General features: G+C 42.2%; 1 protein-coding gene across 2 annotated transcripts in view; it reads left to right on the top strand.

Annotated features, from left to right (window-relative positions):
• LOC120112144 (agamous-like MADS-box protein AGL11) overlaps positions 1-26,639 on the top strand; it is a 39,074-nt gene extending 12,435 nt beyond the window's left edge. For both annotated transcript variants that reach the window (XM_008783757.5, XM_008783756.5), the window contains exons 3-8: positions 22,316-22,397; positions 24,734-24,798; positions 24,978-25,077; positions 25,328-25,369; positions 25,468-25,509; positions 26,303-26,639. In XM_008783757.5, the coding sequence (XP_008781979.1) occupies positions 22,316-22,397; positions 24,734-24,798; positions 24,978-25,077; positions 25,328-25,369; positions 25,468-25,509; positions 26,303-26,494 (523 nt within the window). In that variant the 3' untranslated portion in view covers positions 26,495-26,639. The remainder of the gene's footprint in view (positions 1-22,315; positions 22,398-24,733; positions 24,799-24,977; positions 25,078-25,327; positions 25,370-25,467; positions 25,510-26,302) is intronic.
• Positions 26,640-27,285: the final 646 nt, after the last annotated feature.

Genomic DNA, 27,285 nt, shown 5'->3' with positions numbered 1-27,285 from the left:
TATCCACTAATAATTTAAACATGATAATGCATCATAAACAGTGAAAAGCATGCCCTAGTACTGAACACCAGGGGAAGAACACAAGCCTGCCATCTGATACTAGCAGATATAAGGAATTCAGTCCTCTTTCTCGAGAATATCTTGCATCAGAAGTTGTTTATCTGATATTCCAATCAGACTGAAGAGATGTCTGCCATGCTGCAAATCTCCCTTCATAAATCTATATAATGGAAATTGATTGCCTTGTTGAGCGAGACTTCTTAACTCCTTTTCAGTATCACTCTTTTGTTTTGATCTGCTCTAAAAAATATTTTAGCACCAGTCCTTGTTATCCTCCTTCTTTATATTTTATATATATATATATATATTACGTAGCGAGCATCCCCAAAAAACATGAGTGAAACTGAAACATTACGTGAAACCATGTGTCACATCAGCCTCAACTTCAGTATCACTCTTTTGTTTTGATCTGCTCTAAAAAATATTTTAGCACCAGTCCTTGTTATCCTCCTTCTTTATATATATATATATATATATATATATATTACGTAGCGAGCATCCCCAAAAAACATGAGTGAAACTGAAACATTACGTGAAACCATGTGTCACATCAGCCTCAACCCTATGGCCCGGCGTAGCAGTCGCGCGTATGCACGTGTGACGTGCTACTCGGCACGTGGCTCGAGGTTGGAAACTGACGTTAGACCTATCGTTTATTATATGGTGATGCACCATCCCTTATTAGTAGTATTACCGTATAGCATCTGGACTTGTACGTACCAGTATTATTCTCTGGTGTTCGTTTTAGGTAGCATGAAGGATAGCCTTTTTTAGGTGTATAAGATTTTGAGAAACTAGAGTCTAAGGTTTCACCAGGATAGGTCCAGCCACATCTGATTAACTTAGACTCCAATAAAAATGTATGCTTATCTAAACTAAAGTCCCGTTGGTGGAATTAAGGAGCTAACAAATTACTTAACCTGGTCGGCAACAACTGTGATCTTAGTTTGTTGGCACCTCAACTGAGAGTTTGTCCTTGTAGAAAATTCGAGCTTCAACTAAAAATTTAAGTTCGAGTGCTAATAATTTCATTTTGCATGCGGTGTACCTCTGCTAATATGAAAACATTTGGTTACCGATGCAGAAATGGTTGTTGCATTGTCCATAATGTTAATATTTTAACTATATGACTAAATTAGATTGAAAGAAACTATGAATATTAGTGTGCTAATAATTTCATCTTGGGTGCGATGTACCTTGCTAGATATGATGACCTGTGGTTCCAAAAGAAGGAAACGGTTGTTGCATTGCTCGTGTTTTAAACTTTTGAACTGCATCCACAAATGGCAATACTAGATATAAGAAATGTTAGATCATAGATGAAATTGATTTAAAGAAACAAGAACTAGGCAGCCAAATGAATCACACCCCTCCTTCTATTAGGGAAGGTTGGTTTTGTGTTTGAATCTCAGCCGATGTATCTCGGATTATCTGGACTTTCTTAATATACCTCGGGAGGATCTTTCTCCCTTTCTCCACCAAAGCATTTTGTCTTCTTGCATTTTTTTTTTCTATTTTTCTTTTTTTTCTTTGTGAAAGATTTATCGTATTACTATCAATTAGTACAAAAGCATTCCTTTTTTGAGAAATTTGGTGGCCCACCAACAGGGTTCAAACCATGTCCCCTTCCCTTGGGAGAGGGACCCCAATAATTAAGATAAAGCTATTGAGACATGCTTGAAATTTTTTTATGTGAGAGATTATTCCTAGCAAGGTTCAAATCCTAAGCCAACTTTTGAAGTAGAAAAAAGAGTTTAACAAAATGCTAGTCAGACTTGTTGCTTGTCACGCTCCGAACCCAAAACAACAATATCTAACCAACAATGATCTTAATTCATACCAAACAACAAAGTTGTTTCAATTATAAAATTTGATCATCCTATCAGTATCAGTAATGCTCTATCTAATCATCGTTCTGCTCGTAATCTCAATAATAGCTATATATTATGCAACTTGCAACTCTGAAAAAGAGAAAGAGAAAGAGAAAGAGATTGTGAGCTTTATAGCCCAATAAAAATATCCACACATCCACACCAACAAAATAATAATATAAATTTGAAAACTACAAGAAATTGTTGCACATATCATGAAATCACAAACCAACTATCAATAATATCCGAATAATAAATATAAGTATGTACATCAAATATCAATAAAAATCCAGCAACTCAAGAATGATATATCATATGATATCTCATAAATCTTCATTAATACTTTCAATATTTTTCATTCCATTTTTGTTTAACTTGATCCGAATCAATTATCTTTTCGACTTTGGGGCAAATTTCGATTACGTTTCCAGCCCGTGACGAGGCAACCAACAGAATCACATTTCCAGCCTATGACGGGGCAACCAATAGTATTACATTTTCAGCCTGTGGCAGGACAACTAGTAGTTTTATATTTCTAGCCAGTGACAGGGCAAATAGTAGGTTTACATTTCTAGCTAGTAATGGGGCAAACAATAGTTTCATATTTCTAGCCTCTGACGGGGCAAACAAGAAAGGAAGAAGAACAATCTGCACCACCCACCTTCAAACTCTTCAAATTGATCCTTTACCGTGGCTATCTTCCCAACCACAGTCACACAAATACAGGGGTCCTCAAGGGCGCCGTAACTCGGCCTTTTTTTGTCGGCTGCTGCCGGCAGAACTCAGAGAAAAAGAGGTCGAACCGCGACAATTCTCGACGATTTGGGTGGAGAAAATCAAAGGAGGAAGAGAGTTAAATAGGCAAGGTCCTTGAGTCCAATTCGAACTCAGACTTCCCTTGGAGAGTCACTATTTCTGCCAGACAAAAAAGGAAGATGAAGACTCTTAGCCGGGGGCTTCTTCCCCGATCGCCCATGTGCCGAGCATTGGTTGAGTTTTGGGCCTAGTCTATTCGGGCCAGCCTACAAGCCCCACAGGTTGGGCCATGCTAGGTTGCTACATTCTCCCCCGTTAAATAATTTCGTCATTGAAATTTACTTACTTAAGGCTCAAAATTTGAAAGTACTCAACCATAATGTCATCCTCGAGCTCCCAAATTGTCTCCTTTTTAGAGTGCCTGCTTACAAGATTTTGAATAGTTATAGAATTCACAATACGTATTGAATTCTCTTGATTTTTACTAAAAGAAGACTAACATCCCAACATTGGATTAAGATGCCATAGTCCTTTGCCCAAGAAATTAATTACTCTTGATTAATTCTACATAGAAATCATAATCGGCTAAACATAAATAGAAGTAAATTTTAGCATCAAATGCTCCTCATAATCTATAATCCTCGTTCTTCTCTTAACTTTGCCCATGATTTAATAATCAACCTTTATCCTAGAAAAACCTCAAACCGTTTCAAATAAATAGATTAACAACGTGAGTAAGAGATCCATATTAAAACATTCCAAGTCTAAGCCTAACCAAAGAATCATCAATCTATTAACGCTAAATTAAAAATGCCCAAGATTCTCCCAAGAATTGTTAACAATGGAAGAACCCACTAGTGAAAATTATATAGCTACCTTCAGATTATTCATAGAATCAACAATGTTCTCCTCTACTATAAAATTAACTCAAGTCTTCCATCCTAATACCTTTTGGATTAAAGTATTCTTGTTTCTAACTAGTTTCAAAATAACTCAAGCCACCACTCTTCCGCTGTGCACTCTGACCTAACCTAGCAGATCCTTTAAAACAGCTAAATAATTTTCGACCAAAATATTATTTCATATTAGGACTAAGAAAATTTAACTTTCAAATTTTCAAGTACAACTAGAGCAAAATCTCTAGATCTCTTTATTTTCAATTATATAAAGTGTACTTACTATAACTAACTCTCAAGCCATTAGTCAAGTTTAATGACACTACATGATCTCCACGACCTTTTTAGAATCCAAAATATCTAAGTTTAATTTAAAGTGGGTTAATCCTAGGTTCTCTTAGCAATTTGATTAGATAAACTATATCGAACTTTCTTCCATCGAATTTACTTCAAATTCAATGGGTTAGGAGTCTTTGAGCCAATATCACTATGAGTAGAAATTAACTCTATTAACCTCTAAATCTTTTTTCACCAAGATTCTTAATATCCATCTTCAAACCTATATATGATAACTCATATAAGCATCTCAAAATTAAAGTCTCCACTCAATATTATATTTTACAATGACAAAGATCCCTAGTCAGATCATAAACTTAGACTTGAAAAAAATCCAATAATCTCCCACAATTATCTCCCACAATTATGAGAAAAATCAAGTAGCCCGATCCAAACATGAAAATTTAAATTACTAGAATTTACCATCAATTTGCATACTCTATGGCCTTAGAAATAAAATTAACCCCACCAAAACAAATTCACCTATTTGCAGTATCCAATTTGTCAATTCTAAATACAATCCACATATAGATTTAACCTCAAAGAAGAATCTGCTCTAATGCTACGAAAAATTTTTCTTAACTCACTCCAATACTATTAAAGATCCATGCACAAATTTCACTCTAATCATTAGCAGCAAAGCTAAAAGTGCTATAACATCTACACCTATATCAAGTTTGAACTTTCAAGTTATTTAACAATATCTGAACAAATAAACATGGTATAGTATAACCTACTAATACGACATACCATAGTTAATCTTTCTATACTTTGGTTAAAATTCTCTTATCACGATTAGAGACATAAATCATCCAACTCTTCTTTACTCATTGTATACCAAACCCAATGCATACATTTTATCACAATGCCTAGTATCTTACACCTAAGCATTGTTTTTTTTTTTTTGCTACTTTTTGCCATGTCCGAAATAATCACAATCTCAAGATCTGATGCATTTCCATCACAATCTCTAGTGATCTTAAATCTATGCTTTGATTCCAATTTTGTCACAATCTCCAATGATCCTAAATCTCAAAATCTGATGCTACTTATGCCAGAGTCTCTAGTGGCATTAAACCTTTAATCTCTGATACTATTCTGTCAGAATCGCAAATGATCTTAAATCTCAAATGCTGATGCCACTTATGCTATAGTCCCTAGTGGTCTTAAACCTTAAGCTCTGATATCATTTCTATCACAATCTCCAATAATTTGAAACCTAAGCTTTGATAGTTTTACTATCATAATCTCCAATGATCTTAAATCTAAGCCCTGATAGTTTTCATATGACAATCCCCAATGTTCTTAACCCGAGCTCTGAAAATTTTTCTATCACAATCCCCAATGATCTTAACCTAAGCTCTAATACCTCTCTGTCACACCCCTAAAGATCATGACCTTTGACTCTGATATCACTCTATCATGACCCGAACCCAAAATTCAGGTTCAGCATGCGACATGGCCGCACCTTCCTTAGGACAGAGCCCTAGAGAATATGCAAGATCTAAAAATATATTATAACCTCAATATTTGTAACCAACAATGATCTCAATTCATACCAAACAGCAAAGTTATTCTAATTACGAAATTTGATCATTCAACCAGTATCAGTGATACTCTATATAATCATCCCACTACCTGTGATCTCTAGTATTGTCACGTATTATACAACCTGCAACTCTGAAAAAGAAAAAGAGAAGAGTTTTGAGCTTTATAATTCAATAAGAATCTTTACACATCCACACCAACATAATAATAATATAAATTTAAAAGCCACAAGAAATCGTTGAACACGTCATGAAATTACAAATCAGCTATTAATAATGCTCGAATAAGCAATAAAAATATGTACATCAAATATTAATAGAAATTTACCCACTCAAGAATCATGTATCATACAATATCTCATAAAACTTCATTAGTATTTTTAATGATTTTCATTTCATTTCTTTTTAACTTGATCCCAATCAATTATCTTTTTGATTTTAGGCCAAATTTCAGTCATATTTCCAACCTGCGATGGGGCAATCAACAGTATCACATTTTTAGCCTATGACGGAGAACCAATAGTATTACATTTTCATCTTATGACAAAGAAATCAATAGTATCACATTTTCAACTTGTGATGGAGCAACCAGTAATTTTATATTTTTAGTCTATGATGAGGGCAAACAGTAGTTTCACATTGCTAGCTTGTGATAGGGCAAACAATAGTTTCACATTTCTAGCCTATGATGGGGCAACAAGCAGTATCACATTTTCGGTCTGTGATGGGGCAACCAATAATAATGAGATAAGCCCAAAGTTCTTGTTCATTTAATCTAGTTCACATTCACACATCAATTTTTTTTATTTTCGGCTTTAGACTAACCACGGTTACATTTTTCTGCCCATAATGGGGCAATCTATATAACATGGTTAGTCTAGAGCACCACATCCATTAGTCGGATTATGTAATATAAGTTATGCTCATATATGCACCCATCATACTATCAATTACATGCAAACATGATCAAAATAAGATTTAATACTAAAATCATCATAAAACTATTCTTTTTTCTTACTTATCTAGATTATAAGCATATCACATATATATATATATATATATATATATATATATATATATATATATATATATATATAGGTACAAAAATATCTATATCATGCAATTCGATGTAAAAGAATTCTTATCTCTTTGCTGATAATCTAGACAGACTAATCACCTGCCCGCATTGCGATCTACAAATTGGGGTGTGCAAATTCTGCTCAATGTCCTCTTGTCCAAAAGATTGTTTTTCTACAGAACCAAATCAACATCCAAAATTATCTGGAGTATCCGACAATCCAAAATTCTCTACTAGTCCACTAAAGAGTCAACCATATATAGTAATCTAGGATTACCCTTTGAGTCCCTTTAACCAATTTTTTTTTGGGATCAAGCTAAAGAAAAAGAAACAGAAAGAGAGAGAAACTAGTGTACAATATCTTGTTGGACTTTTTTCTATCCGGATGACTGTATCTCCATACAAAATTCGGGCCGACCATAAAAATGGATTCATATAGAAAGATATATGAGGCCAACTAAATAACAACACCCAACTGTTCGAACCAGACAGTTCAACGTAATCCAATTCATCTGATCAAGAATCATATATCAAATCAAGAAAATTGATTAAGGATTACCAGTTATGGGTCCAATGGTGGCTGACAACAGTCGGGTGCGGGACCAACAATATTACCTAAGTAGCAATATCTGCCATTCTGGGTCAGTCCGCTCAGGGCCAATCAAGCTAATCAAATCACGAAAGAAGGATCAGATTATGGTTCAGGTAATACATCATGATGATTAAGTCTACTGGTACTTGACGATGGTCGGCGTAAGGCTAGCACAACAGGTGGTCGCAGCGACACTGGTCCAGGACCTTCTACCAGGGTCGATATGGATTCACAATGAAAATATTTGGGACCCTCCTGCTGGATCCATAGAACCACGCAGAGAGAGAGAGAAACAATCCAAGTAGAGAGAAGAACAAGAGAGAGAAAAGAGAGAGGAAGAGAGAGATAGGAGAGAAAAAGAAGAGAGAGCTCTCTCTTCTCCAAAATAGAAGAGAGTCCATCTCTTCCTTTCCTCTTCTCGGACCAGGGTTGGCGCAGCTAAGGTTGGTCGAGTTTTGGTGGTGGCAGCCAAGGGCAGCCATTAGCCGTTGCACCACTAATGATGGTGGTCAGCTGATACGAAAAAAGAAAGAAGATCAATATGCACCACCCACCTTCAAACTCTTCAAATTGACCCTTTACCATGGCTATCTCCCCAACCACAACCACACGGATACAAGGGTTCCCATGGGTGGCGTAACTCGGCCTTTTTTTGGTTGCCGATGGCGGTGGAACTCGGAAAAAGAAGACCGAAACATGGCAGCCCTATTTCGGATGCTCAAATCTACATGGTAGCAACTCTAAAACTAAGGAAAGAAAGAGAGGGCGAAAAGTTCTCACCAGGGTTCAGCGAGGTTTCGACGGCCATTTTCGATGACAAATCAACGAGGAAGTTCGAAAAAGAAGAGCTTGAACCGCGGCAATTCTCGGCGATTTGGGTGGAGAAAATCAAAGGAGGAGGAGAGTTAAATAGGCAAGGTCCTTAAATCCGATTCGAACTCAGACTACCCTTGGAGAGTCACCGTTTCTGCTAGAATCAAGGAAAAAGAAGACTCCCAGCCGGAGGCTTCTTTCCCAATCGCCCATCTACCAAGCACGGGTCGAGTTTCGAGCCTGACCTGGTCGGGCCGGCCCACAAGCTGGGATGTGCCATCCAACGATCAAGTTAGAGTGGAATAAATTTGATCCAGCCAAAAAAGTTCCTTAGAAGTTACCTAATCTGGCTATTTATAATCCTGGTGGCAGAGGCACTGTCCGCCCTCATCATGAGAGGGGGTATGGCTCTAAGCTGAATGGGGCGCAGCTAAGGCTGGCCGGTGGTGTGTGGTGTTGTCCGTTCTCGAGAACGGTAAGATGTTGACAGTCGTAGCAGGATATGGCTGGAGTAGTCATGGTGTTGTCCTTTGACTGTCGAGGACCAGCTATCGAAACATTGCGCGGTGGCGTTGTAATGTACGACCACATAGGAGGGCGTGGGCGCACACATGGGTGCGGTTGTTGGCGAGGCCGAATCTGTTGAGACGTCGCATCATGCGTTTGGCGATGTCGGTTAGACGGGTGCTGAGGATAGCTCGGCTCTCCGGGTTCCGAGATGTGCTCGGTGAAGCGCCCCGACTCAAGGATTGGGGCATACTACTGAAGCGATTGCCTCGAGATCGGTCGGAGCGAGTTGGTGAATATTGGAGGTCGATGGAGCTTTTGGCGGAGTCCGAGGCCGGGATGATTTTGGGCTGGACCGAGGATTCAACCAGTTGGTATTGGTATTTATTAGGCCAAAACTATGCGGCCCTTTTAGCTGTGGGCTGGACGATCCATTTCGCCCCCCATCATTTGCCCTCCACTTCCGAGGTCGAGTTGCCCTTCAGCTTGGGTGAAGGAAGTAACTGGACTATTGATCGTCCAGTGCTTCAGTCAAGTGGTCAAGAAGAGGTGTGTTTACCTCGGCGCATTTTATAGCTGTGAGCTCTGAGTCGGGCTTAGGTGGCTTAAGCCGCCATGTTTTCCTGAGCAGAATCCGCCGTAGGAACTTTTCAGTGTTCCACGTGGGCATTCTTTTTTGAGGGGTTGCTGGAAAGGAATGAGAAGGGGTCGACTATTAATATCTCGTCCCTTGAAGCATCCTGCCTAACGGAATGCGAGAAACCAGCCATTAATGCTCCCTTCTCTGAAGCGTCTCGCCAGATGGAATGCGAGACGCCAGCTATCAACGTTTCGATCTCCGGAGCGCCCTCCATAATGACCAGTATTTAGTGCCGCGATTCGGAAAGATTTGTTGAGGCCGTTTTGAGGCCCACCACGTGGCGGACCCCGGCTCGCTTGATCGCTTGGGCTATCCGATCAGAGCCGTTGTAGCGGGTTATATAAGACTTGAGGAGGGCCCTAGGATCGTTATTTGATCTTTTTCTGCTTCTGGTCCTTTTCTTTCAGCCGCCATTGCCGTGGTGTTCAAGCTTTCCTTCGAGCGCTCCGGGAGCTTTTCGTTGACCTCCACGTCGGGCACTACTTTCACCTTCCGGCGGCCATTCTCCTTCTTTTCTCGATCATTTTCTTCGGCGAGCTTTTAGGTAGGCATTTTATCCCTTCTCTCGGTCGCTCGGAGAGTCTTTTATTTTTCCCTCTTTGTAATCCTGTGACCAAGGCAATGGATTCGCCGACGAGGGCCTCGATGTTCGGTGAAGGTCCGTCCCGAGCCCAGGCCTCTTCTGGTGTGGGGGAGGCCGAGCTCGAGGCAGGCCTGAGCCCGTATGGGACCGGCTCGCTTATGAGTGATGAGGATCTAGGCTCGGTCCAAGCTCGATTCTTCATTCCTTCGGAGTTCATCCTCGATCTTCCGGACCTCGGAGGGCGAGTCACCAACCTGCCTAGTGGTTGGGTCGGAGTGCACGTAGAGACGCTCCGAGCAGGGTTGAGGTTCCCTCTGCACGGATTCGTGGAAGTGCTTTTGAAGGCTTATGGCCTGGTGCCTACACAGCTCGCCCCGAATTTGTGGCGAATAATTATCGGCTTACTCACCCTTTGCCTTGCACAAATCTGTCCCCCTCGGTAAACGTCTTTAGAAGTTGCTTCATATTAAAAGGCAACTTCGTGGACAAAGGATGGGGGTATTTTTTCCCCCCAAGAGGCCGCAAGCTTTTTGGGGCATGCCTACTTCCATCCACGGATGGAAGGATGATTTTTTCTTTATTTCCTCCTAGTGGTCGTGGAGATTTAATCTGACCTGGAGCTTTCTGCTGGCTTCGGCGAATAACAGGCTCCCGCAGTTGTCGCAGTCCGAGCAGGGGATCTTAGATAGTTTGCTCGGACTGAAAGAAACTCCTCGGCTCCCTGACCTGCTCAGCGAGAAGGCTTTAGTGAATCTTGGTCTGAGCCCAGCTCGTCCCGAGGGTAAGAGTAGCTTAGCTTCTTCTTTTTCCTTCTCATGCTAGATTCTGATAAGACCTTCTGTCACCAGACATTGCAGGGATGATCTTTAACACTGAGACATTGATGGCTACGTACAGGAAGAAGAGGGCCGCCCCCGAAGGGGTCCGACCTGAAAGGAGGCTGAAGAAAACTAGAGTTGCCTTTGGCCTCGAGATTGAGTGGGGAGAGCTTGAGATCGCCGCCCCAGTTCGGGTCGAATTCAGCGAGGGCCTTGTGGTAGAGGTTGAGGTGCCCCAGTCGATGGTTGGAAGGGATCCTTCTGACCAAGTAGCGGCCGCACCCACCGATCAAGTCCTGGAGGTCGGAGCAGTCGCCCATCCATTTGGATTGAATCCCGAGCTAGGGAGCATGCCCGGGACTTCAATTCCCTCTATGATCTCGTCGTGTGCTGAGGCTACGACTTTCTCTGAGGTTCCGGCCTTAGCAGGAGTCGAGCCCATGCTTTCCGAGTCCGGTGGGGAGCGACTGCAGCATCAGCGTCGTGCATCTGAGAACAACTCAGCCCTCGAGTCCGAGGACGTTGTTCGCGAGCTCGTGCACAGCATCATGCTCCCGTGCAACCGTGCCTTGATGGAAGAGAAGCTTGGCGACCTCGTCCATCATGTCTACTCGACGAGCGTGCGGGTGAGTAATGTGGCCCTTCCGTTTCTTATTTATTTTCTTTGCGAATGTTCGGCCTTTGTTGACATTTTATCTTTTCATGCCAGTCCCTTCATGTGGTCGACATGCTAATGTCTGGCATACTCGCCGACCGGAAGGAGTTGAGGGTGCTTAGGCCGAGGATGGAGCGTGCTGAGCTCCAGGAGCAGGTGACCAAGGCCTGGGCGGCAACTGCTGCGCAGCGGCAGCGAGAGGCCGCGGAACGGGCGGCAGCCATTGAGCAGCTGCGGTGCGAGGCCGAGGAGAAGGCTACAGTCGCCACACAGTGACTCCGAAAGGCCAAAAAGAAAGTATGGGCTACCGAAGTTCTGATAAAGAATAGGCTCGTCCAGATCCAAGATATGGAGGCCGAGCATTCCCAGGCTCGCTCATCTGCTGCAAGCCGCATCTTTGAGATCGAAGCCGCCCTAATTCGACTACAGGGCGAAGCCGAGGAACGGGAGCTAAAGATTGGGCGTCTCGAGAATCTAGTGGAGTCGTCCGCCTGTGAGGCCGTCGAAAGATTTTGCCAGTCGGAGGAGTACCTCAATGAGCTAGCGGGAGGGGCTACTGCTGCCATGGTCCAGGGCTTCGATAATTGTCGCCTCTAAGTCCAGCAGTTCTTTCTTGAAGTTGATCTTAGCAGCCTTGAGCCAAACCTAGACGAAGTTGCTGAGTGGACAGGGATGCTAAGGAGGCCAGTGCCGAAGTCAGGCCAAAGACACCCCTGAAGCCGCTGCCGGGATGGAATCAGTAGCCATTCCCGATGCCGGCGTTAAAGCTGAGGCCGCCTCCGAGGTTAGTGGGGATGGCACTTTCGAAGTTACGACTAGGACGGAGGCCACACCTGATGCCAATGTAGAAGTCGTCCATATCCATTAACTTTCATTTTTATTTTTGTAAAGTCGGCCGTCTGGGCCTTTTATATTCAACCCAACCTTAAAGTTGGGCACCCTTGTATTTGGCCTTCGGCCTTTATCTGCATTTCAATTAGCATGTTGCGCCTTTGATCAAGTATTTGAGCTTGTCCCGCTTCATGCTCGGATATCAAGATCCGAACAGCGTAACTTAGGTCTGAACCTATCTCGCATAGCAGGAGCCGCATTTGGCATTTGCAGAAGTCTTCGAGCTCGGCATATACCTCAAATTCGAACATAAACCTCCCTTAGGACGAGCTCGCACGGGCCACTTTGAGCCCTGCTCAAGAGGGCGAGATCGGAGGAGGAAGAAACTGACTGGAGATTGGCTTAAGAATAGAAGCCCGCGCAAGGGTCAACGCCAACTCGAGAATTAAAATAAGCTCAGGGATAAGCATCTATCCAAAAGTAGAAATCCGCTCGAGGACTAATGCCAACTCGAGATTAGAAGTCCGTCCGAGGGTCGATACCAACTCAGGAATAAAGATGAGCTCGAGGATAAGCATCTATCCGAGAGTAGAAATCTGCTCTAGGGTTAATGCCGGCTCGAGATTAGAAGTTCGCCTGAGGGTCGACGCCGACTCGAAAATAAAGATGAGCTCGGGGATAAGCATCTACCCAAGAGTAGAAGTCCGCTCGAGGGTTAATGCCAGCTCGAGATTAGAAGTCCGTCCGAGGGTCGATGCCAACTCGGAAATAAAGATGAGCTCGGAGATAAGCATCTACCCGAAAGTAGAACAAACCTTGCAGTTGCGGGGCTCTTTGGCTCCCGGGTGTCCCGAGTCGAGCTCGAAGGAGGCGCCTTTATAGACAAATACTGTGATCGCCGAGCTTTTCAAGTTAAGGCCGCGCGATTCGCTACTTAACGCAGTAGTAATCAGGGGAGATGCCTTCGGTGTGTATTCGACATAAGGTCGGACGTCCCGAATTTAACTCAAGGAATGTTGTAGTAGATTTCTGCGGTCGTGGAAGCTCTGATGCTCGTGATCGACACAACGCAGGGCGTCCCTAGCCTAGCTCAAAGGACGACTTTATAGATGCTCTTTGCTTAGATCAGGTGCGTATTTGTAGAATCCTACGGACGAGTGTGCTCTTCCTTGACTCCCCATTGACACCGCAGGGCATCCCGAGCCGAGCTCGAGAGATGACTTTGCAGATGCCTTCCACTCAGATCAGGAGCGTACTTGTAGAATCCTGCGGACTGGTGTGCTCGTCCATGGCTCCCCATTAACGCTGCAGGGCACCTCGAGCCGAGCTCGAGGAATGACTTTATAGATGCCCCCCATTCAGATCAGGGGTGTGTTGAGATACGCCCCGTTCGATACGACGTTCGCAGCAGAATTTGAATGGAACATCGTTCATCGCATAAACGCGCCTCGGATCGTAGAATTCAAAAATTTCTCTGAATCCAAATCCAGAAGATCTTTGAACTCATTAGGAAGGGGAGAATAGGATCTAAGGAAGGTTGATTAAGATTCATAAAACTAAAACAAAAATCAGAAGTTATAATTTTAAAGATCTCATCTTCAAAAATTCTGCAGGTATAGAACACCGCAGCCTGATGATCTTTCTAGGTTCCTGGTTAAGCCGCATACGTGTCCGGCCTCTACAGGTATTCACACGTGTTCTGCAGCATACCTCTTTGAAGAAGAACACTTTCTTCTTCAACCTTGCTCGCAATTAAGGGAGAGATGGAGGTAGCTTTAATTGTGGATCTTCCTTGCCTTGATGTCGTGGAAGAAGAGGATGTAGAGGATCCTCTTGTTGCCATGGAGAAGAAGGAAGAAGGGGGCTTGGCGTGAGGAAGAACTCCTTCTTCCTTGCTGCCGTGTGGAGTGCTCTTCCTTTGGATCTTCTTCTTCTTTTCTTCCAACGCCTGGAGGAGGAAGAAGATGAACCTTCACCTTGCTGCCGTGAGAGAGGAGAAAGCTCTTCTCTTGCTGCCGTGGGAAGGGAGAAGAGAGGAAGAGAGGAGGCGTGGAGAGGATGAAGCATGAATCCTAAGCACACGCCATCCCTTTAAATAGATGGGTCTAGGATTTTCAAAAGAGTTTATCTAGACTAAGAAATAAACTCTACATAACCATGCATTCTTTGAATGAATGCCAAGTGTCCAATCCATGTGCCCATGGTGCCATCAAATCAATGCATGATAAGTGTCCATGGATCTAGATTAAGCCTAATCTGATTAGGCTTGAACCCTATGGCACCATGTGGACTTTAAAGTCCGCATAGTGTGAACACGACTTAAGTCATATTTATTCTACGATGACATATGGACTTTAAAGTCCGATATGACTTATGACATTTATATCCTACGATGCCATGTGGTCTTTAAAGTCCGCATAGTGTGAACACGACTTAAGTCATATTCATCCTACCACGACATGTGGACTTTAAAATCTGCACAAATCCTAGTTTGTAAAGACTCCAGGAGGTCAACTGTTGATAATGCTATCTTGAAAGAGCTCATTCTGTACCAAATTGACCCAATCATGAATCCAAATCAATTTCGATCGAATCCAATTTGATTTGGCTCATTAAATCAACCCAATTGCAATCTAATTGCAATCAATTCCACGTAATTCTTCTTCCATTAACTCACTAACACTTAGTGGGTTAATTCAATCATCAATCACATTGATAATTGACATGAATTGTGATTCCAAATCATAATTATGATAGTCTGACTAATTAAATCCTCTATGTGTGTGATCCCGTAGGTTCTATTCTGACTGGTAGTGAGACATATTGAGATCTCTATCTTAATATCACTGAAATTTTTTTCAGTGGACTGAAACAATTTCAGTTCTACTCTCAGGGTTTACTGATCACTAAATGAATGCCTTTGAGTCTCACAATCCACTAGTGACACCTAGCAGTATGTGATGGCAACCTAGCAGAATGGAATGTCTGAACCTCTCGGTGCAGTTAGCGTATGATATAGTCCCTCTATCATGGATCCCTACGTGACGGATGTTATGGATATCTCGTCAAACCCCATCGTCCATCATATGTCAAATTTATTCGACTTCCTGTTTGAGATATGGAAAACTTCTTTTCCAAAATACCTGGCCATAAATTTATTGAACTCAGTCTCATAAATCACATAGTGTTGCCTAGATAGACAACCCAAGAGGGGGGGTGAATTGGGTTTTTAAAATAATTTGCAACTAAAATATTTGTGGAAGACTAATTAAGACTTTAGCAAGATGATTAGTTAGTTGCTATGTGCTGTGAGTGAGATGAGAGTAAGAGAAAGGGACAAACAATCACAAACACAAGGTTTTTATAGTGGTTCGGAGCTAACCCTTGCTCCTACGTCCACTCCCTAAGTCTCACTTGGGAATTCACTATAACCCCCTGGATTACAGTCGGTTGTTTTACAAGCTCACAACCAAACTTGTTGTTTTACGAGCTCACAACGAACTCGGTCGGTTTTCCCTGGCTCACCGACTAGAACCACCCCAATTGTTTTTTCGGGATCACAATCGAACCCTTACACGTTGGTTTTAACCTAAGCTCACCAACCAACCTCTACACCCTTGATTCAATCCCTCGATTGAACCAAGCTAAGACAATATGCTAATAATGAGGACAAACAGAAAAACAGAGCTTCTCAAAAGCAAATATACAGCAATATTAATAAAAGCAAAGTTAAGAGCCCTCAAACGCGTTTAAGTTGGAGAAGAGAAAGGGCTTCTTGAACTTCGGATCTCCTCTTGAAATTCTGGACGACTTGAAGGCAGGAGGAGATCTCTTTCAATGTTGGGAAGATGTGGTTGGAAGGAGTTAATGGCGCGCTTCCCTCTTTTCGTTGAAAAATCACTTGCAGAGAATGAATGCTTGATCTTTTTGAATGGAATGGTAGTTCTCTTCCTTGCTACAGTCCTCTGTGGCTATTTAACCCATCCCCCACGGAAACTAGCCGTTAGACACCTTTTTCTGCCCGTTCTGCACACTCTGCACAACCTGACAATATGTTCGTTGGGGGTCGGAGTCGACTCGCGCGATCTGGAGTCGACTCGGCTGTAGCGGGAGTCGACTCATGCTTTTCTGGAGTCGGCTCGGCAACTGTTCCGGATTTGAATTAAAGTGACCTCCTCGACTGGGAGTCGACTCGACTTAACCTGGAGTCGACTCGCCAACTTCTGGAGCTGACTTGGCATTCTCGGAGTCGGCTCATCCCATGAAGTCCATGGAGCTAATTTTCAACTTGGCCCACTCAAGTCGACTCGACAGTCCTGGGAGTCGACTCGGCGCTCAGAGCCCGAACTCCCGATCTTCTGTCATTCGCCTCGTCCAGTCTTGGAGTCGACTCGGACTGTTCCGGAGTCGACTCGGCTCTCAGTTTCCGAAACATACCCTTCTGCCTTGGAGTCGACTCGAGCTGTCTGGGAGTCGACTCGGCTCTCAGAGACAATAATTTGGTCTTCTGTCTTTTTGGGATCGCGCTGTCTCGGAGTCGACTCGCGCATTGCGGGAGTCGACTCGAATCTCAGAGTCCGAAAACTGCTCTCTGACTTTTGCCTTGTGAACCACTGAGAGTCGACTCTCGCTTTCTTTGGAGTCGACCTGCCAACCATCGGAGTCGACTCGCGTTCCACAGGAGTCGACTCGAATCTCAGGGTCGAAAATCGCTCTCTGACTTTTCTGTCTGTAACTCCTTGGAGTCGATTCATATTACTCCGGAGTCGACTCGGTAAGCATCGGAGTCGACTCGCGCACTTCAGGAGTCGACTCGCTGACAGGTTTTGAGTTGATGCTTTCTGTTCGTCTGTCTGTTCTCAGTCGGAGTCGACTCGTAATGATCCGGAGTCGACTCGAGCCCGTGCCAGTGATTCTGATACGCTTGGAGTCGACTCGTAATATTCTGGAGTCGACTCGAATCTCAGACTTTGGTTCAAACTGACTTCTTAACTTATCCAAACTATCTTGAACCAAATCTAGAGACACTTAGACAAGATTTTCACTGAAACACTCAATTGAATTCATTAGTAAACAAAAGATATACTCAAATACTTTGAGCTCATCAAAATCAAATAGGGTTTTAATCAATCACTCCACACATAGGATCACTCCTAATCTACCAAGATCGATAGATCCCATCTAGATGCAACCCTATTTCAAAATGAACCTACTGCAACCAATCCGCATCATAAGGATCCGAATGGCTAGAGCCCAAGTTCACATGCTCGTTAAACTACAGCAACCTCACAGTGAATAGCTGAGGCATTGCAGATCAAAGGACCAGTCATACAACTGCAGCATAAGTAGTCACTGACGAGTGGATAGACATCCATGTGACTACTTTTTTTGATCATGCTCAGTACCTTGTTCTTAACAAGTACTCACACAATCACTTCAGTGTCTCTTCACCGTAGATTTGAGACTCGCCCATGTGACTAAGTGATCTATGCACTAATCTCATCGGATCAATCACCATCCCTCGTGATGGATCCATCGATCATAAGCATTTAGAAATTAATACCTAATGACACATGCCTCAAATTCTCAACTCCTTGAGAATATGTATCATCATCTATTAATTTCTTGGACGATTCATGGACACATAGAAACATGAATGAAAAATAAATTGCCCAATCTTATTTATTAATAAGTGTCAAATTACAAATTTATGCCCCATATTACAAATATGCGTCAGCCACATTGGCTTCTAGGGCATACTTCTAACAGGGCGTACTTATAGAATCCTGCAAATGGTGGTGCTCTTTCTTGTCTCCCTGTTTACGCCGCAGGGCATCCCGAGCCGAGCTCGTGGAATGACTTTGTAGATGCCCCCCACTCAGATTAGGAGCGTACTTGTAGAATCCTGCGGATGGAGGTGCTCTTCCTTGGCTCCCTGTTGACGCTATAGGGCATCCCGAGCCGAGCTTGAGGGATGACTTTGTAAATGGAACCTGCAGTTGCATGGCCCTCGGCCTCTCGCTAAGTCCTGCAGAGCGCCCCAAGGCGAGCTCAAGGGGCGACTTTATAGATAGAACCTATAGTTACAAGGCCCTCAGGCTCTTGCTAAGTCCTGCAGGGCGCCCCGAGGCGAGCTCAAGGGGCGACTTTATAGATAGAACCTGCATTTGCAAGACCCTCGGGCTTTTGCTAAGTCCTGCAAGATGCCCTGAGGTGAGCTCAAAAGGCGACTTTATAGATAGAACCTGCAGTTGCGAGGCTCTCGGGCTCTCGCTAAGTCGTGCAGGGCGCTCTGAAGCAAGCTCAAGGGACGACTTTATAGATAGAATCTACATTTGCAAGGCCCTCGGACTCTCGCTAAGTCCTGTAGGGCACCCCGAGGCGAGCTCAATGGATGATTTTATAGATAGAACCTAATAGTTGCGAGGCCCTCGGGCTCTCGCTAAGTCCTGCAGGACGCCCTGAGGCGAGCTCAATGGGCAATTTTATAGATAGAACCTAGAGTTGCGAGGCCCTCGGACTCTCGCTAAGTCCTGCAAGGCACCCTGAGGCGAGCTCAGAGGGCGACTTTATAGATAGAACCTACAGTTGCGAGGCCCTCAGACTTTTGCTAGGTCCTGCAGGGCGCCCCGAGGTGAGCTCAAGGGACGACATTATAGAGAGAACCTGTAGTTGCAAGGCCCTCGGACTCTCGCTAGGTCCTGCAGGACGCCCCGAGGCGAGCTTAAGGGGCGACTTTATAGATAGAACCTATATTTGCGAGGCCCCGAGGCGAACTCAAGGGGCGACTCTATAGATTTATCGGCATATAACTCGTGCCGCCAGGGCATCCAAAGTGCGTCGAGCCCACTAGGGCATTTTAGAGATGCCTTGGAAAAGTTTGGAAGGATAACTTCATTAATTTACACAGTCTGGAAAAAGAAAGCGCTAACCTAGACAGGCTAAGGTCCTTTCTTGGAGAAGTAATTTACATCTCGAGTCGCCAGTCCCGGGCCGATGAGAGTGCGGTCTCTTCCCGACCCCTTGGAGCCAGTGTGGTGTTAACGCATAGGATGCGCAGATGGGGCATTGATGGTGTCCACGCTGGGACGACTATCGTCGGGCCCATCAGATGGCTTCGAAGTCTGTCCGTCGAGCTCTACCCTGTCGGTCGGTCCACCGACGAACCGGCTTAGCAGGCCTTGGCGGATGATCACTCAATCTAATCATGGAGCTGGTAATAATCCTCCGTGTCGTGATCGTGGTCCCTATGGAAGCGGCAGTATTTATCCAAACGCTTCTGTGACTTGGACGGTCGCATCTTCGGCGGAGATCGGAGGTAGTCGCAACCCTCAATTTCCATGAGGATCTCGGTCCGGAAGAACATGAGAGGAGTATACTCCTTAAAACTTCGAAGGAAGACATGCCTTTCGGACCTTCGAGAGGACCTGCTCCTCGATCGATAGCGCTCCTCGCAGAGTTCCGCGGCCCGATCCCGAAGCATCTGGATTTGCCGCCCCGCTTCCTCGACTTTTCTGTTGAGTTCGACGATTGATGAAGCTCCAGCCGGATGAAGGGTTTGAATAACCACGGAAAGAGCTTAGATTTGCTGAGCGAGCAGATAAAACTGCTTTAGCTGGATCTGAGAAATTTGGTCTGTTGGTACATGCGGTGCAGGGAATGGACTTTGGAGGGAGCAGTCGGGAGTTGGTTTCGGGCTGCTCGATGCGTTTGAGGCTCTCTGGCTCATTATCCTCATGGTCACGACTCAGGCCCTTCCTTTAGCGCCAGAAATGTTGTAGTTCAAATTTGGCCCGAAGGTGACCACGCCAGTGGAGTCGAGGGAGCCACCGATGGTTGGAGAAAGAAGATGGGGGCCACCTCCTACGCGGCGGTGACGACGGACCTGCACAAAGCCTCATCGGTGTTTCCGGTGAGGACCCTCCGACGATCAAGTTAGAATAGGGTAAATTTGATCCAGCCAAAAAAGTCCCTTAGAAGTTACCTGACCAGGCTATTTATAGCCCCGATGGAGAGGTTCAGGTGGCAGAGGTACTGTCTGCCCTTATCATTTGAGAGGGCGTGGCTCTGAGCTGAATGGCGTGCAACTAAGGCTGGTCAGCAGCATGTGGTGCTGTCCGTTCTCGAGAATGGTAAGGTATTGACAGTCGTCGCAGGGTATAGCCGGAGTAGTCATGGTGCTATTGAAGGCTAGCTATCGAAACGTGGCACGGTAGCGTTGTAATGTACGGCCACATAGGAGGGCGTGGGTGCACACATGGGTGCAGTTGTTGGCAAGGCCGTACCCATTGAGAGGTCGCATCATGCGTTTGGCGAGGTCGGCTAGACGAGTGTTGAGGGTAGCTCGGTTCTCCGAATTCTGAGGTGTGCTCGGTGGAGCGTCCCGAGCTCAAGGGTCGGGGCATATTACTGAAGCGGTCGCCCCAATCTTGGTCGGGGCGAGTCAGCGAATATTGGAGGTCGATGCAGCTTTTGGCAGAGTCCGAGGCCGGGATGATTCTGAGCTGGACCGAGGATTCAACCGGTCAGTGTTGGCATTTATTGGGCCAAAACTGGGCAGCCCTTTTAGCTCAGAGCTGGATGATCCATTTCGCCCCCCATCACTAATGAGTTAGGATGGTCTCTACTTGGGCCTACTTGAGCCATATGTACTCAATTTGGGCCTCTTGATTTTTCTAATCGGAACAATTTGTCAAATATGCCAATCTAAAATTGTTTGGGAATATTAGACATAATATGAATACTTGCCGATCTAAAATTGCTTGGCTTGCCTTTCTGCCCCTGCATGACAAAAAATATTAATCATCTTCTCGTTCATTGTCGAATGCTTGCTTGCCGATTCAAAGCACAACTGACTTTATAAAAGCAATAAATCTTCAAGAAGGCACTTTAAGCTTTAGACAAACATGGAGGATAAGGGTTATAAAAGGTGTTATGCACCTGTGTTTTCCACTTTTGATGTACTTTTGTTAACCAAAACTGCAAGTTTGGGGGTAGGATGTTAATATCCTTTAGACACGGTTTATGAGGTTATGTATGGTGTTTTAAGATTACCATTGCTTGCAAATAGTTATAAATAACTGATTCAATCGGAGAGAAAGAAGATTTTTTTCAACCCATTCAACTCGAATCTCTCAAAAAAAAATAGAAGAAGGTGGAAGGAATTGCGAAAGTAGATTCAAGTCCTTGTTTCTTTCATTGATCATCCACACCCTAAAACTGAGATGTATAGCTCCTATTTATAATACTAGCGAGGATCATCCTTTTCACAATTGGAATTAGATTCCTCTACTATTTCAAATGGGACCAAGTATCCTACAATAAATATGACTAATAGAAAAATTCTCGAAAAAGTTAAAATTTAAAAGTATTTAAAAAAAAGCTAAAATTTTTGAGGATGTACATCTCAACTTTTACATCAACTTTGCTTTTTGTCACTCCACTTAATTTTTCTCGGATAGAGAGCTACGTCGGTAAAAGTTTTACCCAAAAAGAAATCTTTCGGTTTGATTGGTCCATTTTGGGGCCGATGGAATTTCAACCCGATTCAACATATATTAGGAGGGATTTTTGGCTGGACCTTCTAAGCTCCATTCTAACTTGATCGCCGGAGGGCTTTTACCAGAAATATTGGTGAGGCTTTGTGCAAGTACACCATCGGCCGTGAGAGGTGGTCCCCTTTTGTCTTCCTTCGCACTCCGGTAGCTCCCCCGACGTGGTCACCCTCGGGCCAGATTTGAACCACAACACTCTTAGTGTTATGCAGGGCGTAATGTCCAATAGTGCAAAGGTTTTCTTCCCCATTATGACATGCACATGAAAGAAACTTCATGTTTCAGTCAGTTATATGTACAAATATACTTACATCAATAAACGAAGTTGTTTTTAAAATAAAAAGAGTAAAATTAATGGAGTGATAAGATAATCACAATTAGAGAGCAACATTATGAAATTGTATATCAGATTTTATTGCATAGAATTGTAATCCACAAAATAGTAACCCTCTAAGAAACATTTACTCAGGCCTGTTATCGAGAAAGTGATGTTGTTTTAGTGGTGTGTCGGCACAAAGATGTTTTAAGTAATTTGAAAAGTTTGGGTGCCTAAAGATTCCTTATCCTTAATCACCTATTATGGTTTGTTGGCCTTTCTCCTCTAGGTTTCTTTGGTTATATCATTTATCACCTCTAACTTCATCATATGATACTTACTAAAAGCATTGGCTGCATAAAAATTTGCATAATAAGTGATGTTTTATTTAATTTTTCAGTTGAATTGTGTTACACAGAGAATTCTTTGTTACATGTGGGTTAAAAGTATATGCTTTTTCAGCATAAAATCAACCATTGAGAGATACAAGAAGGCATGTGCTGATACTTCAAATTCAGGTTCTCTTGTAGAGGTTAATTCTCAAGTAAGCAAAATTTTTCCCTTCTGATCTTATTTTTATCAATTCTTCTGCACCGTTATATGTTAACCGCTTTGCATCATAGAATTGGTAGGTGAGTTTGCCCATCTTCTGCATCAAGAAACAGCATTATCATTGGTAGACATTAATGTTTATAATTCTCTATTTTTTTCATCTTCAAATCTCTTTGTCAAATATCTTCAATTATATATCAAAATAACATGTTCATATCTATTTCTCTTTGATGGATTTGTCATCTTAGATAAGATTATTGGAATTGAACCAACAAACTTATCATATACGTATTTAATTTTCGATGTTTTTAAGAATAAATTATAGACAAAGTATGAGATGGCCTTGGTGGTTCACAAAGATTATAAGCAATGTTGTAACTATAACTTACGACTGATAAGAGTCCAGTTACGTTGGCTGATTTTTCACTCGGCAATTAGAACGCACTACTTTCTAGATTCTAGTTGATGTTTTGTTTGTGAGCAATGTGATACACTATATGACCTTATGGTTGCAAATATCCTTGATAACCATTCAATTAAGGTTCATATAAAACTTGTATTGAAAGTTGTGTATAAGGTGCATAGATGCCTATATTTTGGTGGAGGCATTATAAGGATCATAGTTTGTAAGAATATGGAAAGCTTGGTCCCTTCTGCAAATAGTCGAAGCCTTAACAAAAAAACCAAAGTGTAAAATAAGATTATATTTCAATGATTCTTTGTGACACATCACTTCACAAATAAATGCTTTCATGGGGTATTAACAGTCTAGTATGATGAACCTTAACTAAGGTAGATGGGAATGAGGGCTAGGGAGTTAAAATTTAGGATAAATTGGGCAAAGATAGGCATGATCTAAGGTTTTGGTTAAAATTGAAAGGTGAGGATGAGGTAGGTGGGGGAATCCTTGTTTCTTAGGCAGGAAGAGCTTACCAGGTCTAATAGAAAAAACTAGGGGGGTGCCTGTGCATGCCTACAGCCTGTTATGGATGTATCAACATCACGAAATGCATACTAGAGAACATAAAAATATTGGTATCATTGGTGAGATAAAATTTATGAGGGAAAAAAAAATTGAGGTCATGGCCTTGTAAAAAAAAAAAAGATGGTAGGACAAGGTTAAAATTTCAGTTTGCAGACAGCCTTGTTCTGATCTTGTATTTACTGCTAAACTGCAATGGCTGATGACAAGCATGCTTTATTAAAAGAAAATGTAAGATATGAAGGATGATGTAGAACCCTTCAGATATTGGTTATGTTATTGACCAACTAAAAAGAAATTGTACTGAACTAACAAACAATTGAAAAAAGAAAAGAAATTCTACTGAAAGGTGTCATAATATCCATGAGATTATATATTGTTCAGACAAAGTTAACAAGCTGAATTCCTAGTTCCCTACCCGGGCCAGCAGCAGTCTGAAATCCATCGATCTCAACAAAAAATCTTGTTATTATGTTGTGATTGACAAAAATATCCATTTATGGCTTCATAATTTGGTTCTTGTTTTCTTATTATTCAATTACCCCTATTGGATTTTTCTTTTAATCCTTAGACTATGAAGGACATGCCACCACGGTTTGAATCCAGGATCTCCCTGCAGTGCAAACATTAGGAGAGCGGTGCCAACCAATGGATCCAAGTCTTGTTGGCTGAGATGTGGCATTATAAATGCAAGAAATGCAACTATCTCTGGGCAGTCATCAACAGTATATTTGTGTTAGCTGTTGGAATCTATACCCCTTGTTTTTGTTTGGCATTAGGAGGTTCCTTGCAGCTTAACATCATATGGATGGCAAGTTCGATGATTTTCTTGCATTGCATCAAGCTCTTTAATTGAAGTTTGTGCTTTTAAGAAGCTAATAGTCCTTGTATCATCGAAGAAAATAGTAGATAGCTAGAGATAAATTAATGATGTAAATCAATGAATTGCAACATTGGAAATCAATAGCAGTTCACCCACATGCCTAGTTTTAAAATAAAGAGAAATGTCAACATTCAAGTTGGAAAATTTAGAGACGAACTAAGCAGAATACTGATTCCTAATTCTCTCCCACTTTCATCTCAGAATACTCACTAATAATTCAGGTAAATATTTTCTTTATACTATATAGTCCCAGAAGAAAATAAACAAGGCATGGCTAGAGGTTTGCATGTCTACTATTTCTTATGATTTCTAGTTGCACTTCATTACAAGTACGCAAGAAAGAGAAATGAGTACATAAACACTAGCAATCCTTCTTCTTGAACAATGACCAGCTTTTATATAAAAAAAATGAAATGACTTTTAAGGTTCATCTGACTTTCTGTCCTTGGTGATGTGAATGCAGCAATATTATCAGCAAGAATCAGCAAAACTGCGCCACCAGATCCAGATATTACAAAATGCAAATCGGTAAGCACATTATCTTATAACCAATTTGAGTTATATATAAGTGGGAAAAAACTCCCCTGTTTTCTAAAGTGGAAGAAGAAAATCTCTGTCCAAACTAACGAGTGAATAAAAATAAGGTTGTTTCTAAGCAGTCGAGATGATATGGCACACGACTGCTAATTGTACACTAATTTTTCTAGGCACTTAATGGGTGATTCTCTGGGTTCTTTGACCGTGAAGGAGCTTAAGCAACTTGAAAACCGACTTGAAAGAGGCATCACAAGGATCAGATCGAAGAAGGTATTCTACATAAGATATGTTGGACCTTTCCATTCAGAAAGTATAAAGAGTATCTATAAGGAATCCATCTAAGCAACCAAAGCATGCATAATGATGCTATTAAACTATCAGTCAATTTGTTTGTGCATCGGTCGCGCAATTCTTTGAGTTATTCTGCAATCAGAAAACATTAAATTTGTTTAGAAAGATTACATGTGTGTTTATGTCTTCTCATATATTGGTCCTAACTGATCTTGTTGGATCTTACCAGCATGAGCTGTTGTTTGCAGAAATTGAGTACATGCAAAAGAGGGTAAAACTCTATACTCATCACTTCCCCATAAAAGATGGCTGTTTTCTTTTGTTTTCAGCTGTTCCCTCCTGAGTAATTTTCTTCTTTTGTTACTTCAGGAAGTGGAGCTTCAAAATGATAATATGTATCTTAGAGCTAAGGTAAGAGCAAAGGGAAGCCTTTTCTAAACGGAATGAACACAAGATTTTACATTAGCATTTGCTTTATCTTATCTAAATAAAAGAAGGGTTTAAACAAGCCTGAGATAAATGAACATTTATCTTTTTTCTTTTACATGCATGATATTCAATGCAATACTTCACTTTTATGTTTGAATCAATACTGACAGACAATGGCACATGAATTTGAATTCTTCTAATCAATTAACATAACACTTTGGTATGGCCTCAACCGCACAGCCAAAAAAAAACAATAAAAGAAAACAGCTGAAAGTGTAAAAGTTATGAATGAGATAGCAGAGGATTTCATACTTTTTCTCTGAATGAACTTGAGTTCTTCCAGCCATTAGCTGTTGCTTCACCAAACGCGGTGATCAATGTTCATGCTAGATGGTCAAGCACCCAAGGCATCATCCTATCTTGACTGGTGCAAGAACTGACTTCACTACTTTCCGGTCTTCAGCATGAAGTCATTATTGAAATATTGGAGCCTTAAGGAAAGTGTATGTTTTCTTCAGATAGTTCCAAGGATCCACAGAAATTTTTTCTTTTCCAGTTTTCAGATCATGGAGAGTGTTCTAAGTAGAAGGCATAAGTAAGTAGAAGGCATAAGTAGTAATAAGTGATCTTCTATAGCCCTCAAATCTAACTATTTTGCTGTTTTATGAGCAAAAGCTAAAGTGAAGCCCTCTGAATCTTGTTAAGAGCATTAAACTCCAAGCATTGTTCACACTCCAAAAATTTAGCCCTTTTTCTAATCCTCTAATCTCTTCAGATTGCAGAGAATGAGCGAGCACAGCAACTAAGCATCATGCAAGCAGGACCTGAGTTCGATGCTCTTCCGGCATTTGATTCTAGGAACTACTACCATGTCAATATGTTGGAGGCAGAGCCCCACTACTCACACCAACAAGATCAGACAGCCCTTCATCTTGGGTATGAAGCAAAAGCTGATCCAGCAGCATAAAAAAATACTAAACTGTGTTTCCTGGCTAATGATGCTGTGTGTTTTGATCATATGATCATCACTTAAGACTACCTATGGAGGGGTATCAGAACAGTCTTTTGGTAAACTGTCTTTGATGAAATCATATTTCATGACTTTCATCGCATGAGTTGATTGAATTACCATTATCAACCATATTAAATGCATCTTCTTGCCAAGCCACTGAGCCTTGGCAATGGGAAGAGGGTGTCCGTAAGGCAAGAGGGTGTCCATGGAGAGTATGCCCAGGACTGCGTCCGCGAAATGCACAGACTGAAGGGCAAAAGTCCCAGCACGTCAGATGAGCAATATAAGACACCCCAAGAAGTAGATAAAAATTGCATTGCCCTGAAGATGAATGGGAAAAAAAAAATCCAAACAGTAAAGGAACAAGCAGAGATAGAAAACAATCTTGTTCTGCAATTTAATAATTAGAGTACACACACAGTCATCTCTCAAAAGATATCTGCATAATACGCAATGAATCTATAGACATAAACTTCGAAGTAAGAAAACAGATACATGGATATGAAATGGGCATGTTCTTCACGAAAGATGACCAAACAGGGGATCCAAACGATAAAAGCTTCAATGTGACAAATGAAAAATATGGAAAACTAAATATATGGAACAAGAAACTGTCATCAGCATATGAATCTGTTTTGTATGAATGAGGGATTGCTTTATGAATCCACCTTCCTGTAACGAAGAGAATGCAACCAAGGTGTCCAAGCCACCAAACAAATGACTGTTTGACTTGTGGAAAAACTTTT

Source organism: Phoenix dactylifera, chromosome 13 (assembly GCF_051530095.1).
Source record: "Phoenix dactylifera cultivar Ajwa chromosome 13, Ajwa_hap1_PhDact_Kaust_v1.1, whole genome shotgun sequence".
Lineage (NCBI taxonomy): Eukaryota > Viridiplantae > Streptophyta > Magnoliopsida > Arecales > Arecaceae > Phoenix > Phoenix dactylifera.
Note: the sequence above shows the minus strand (reverse complement) of the source record. Positions and strands in the feature narration are given on the sequence as shown.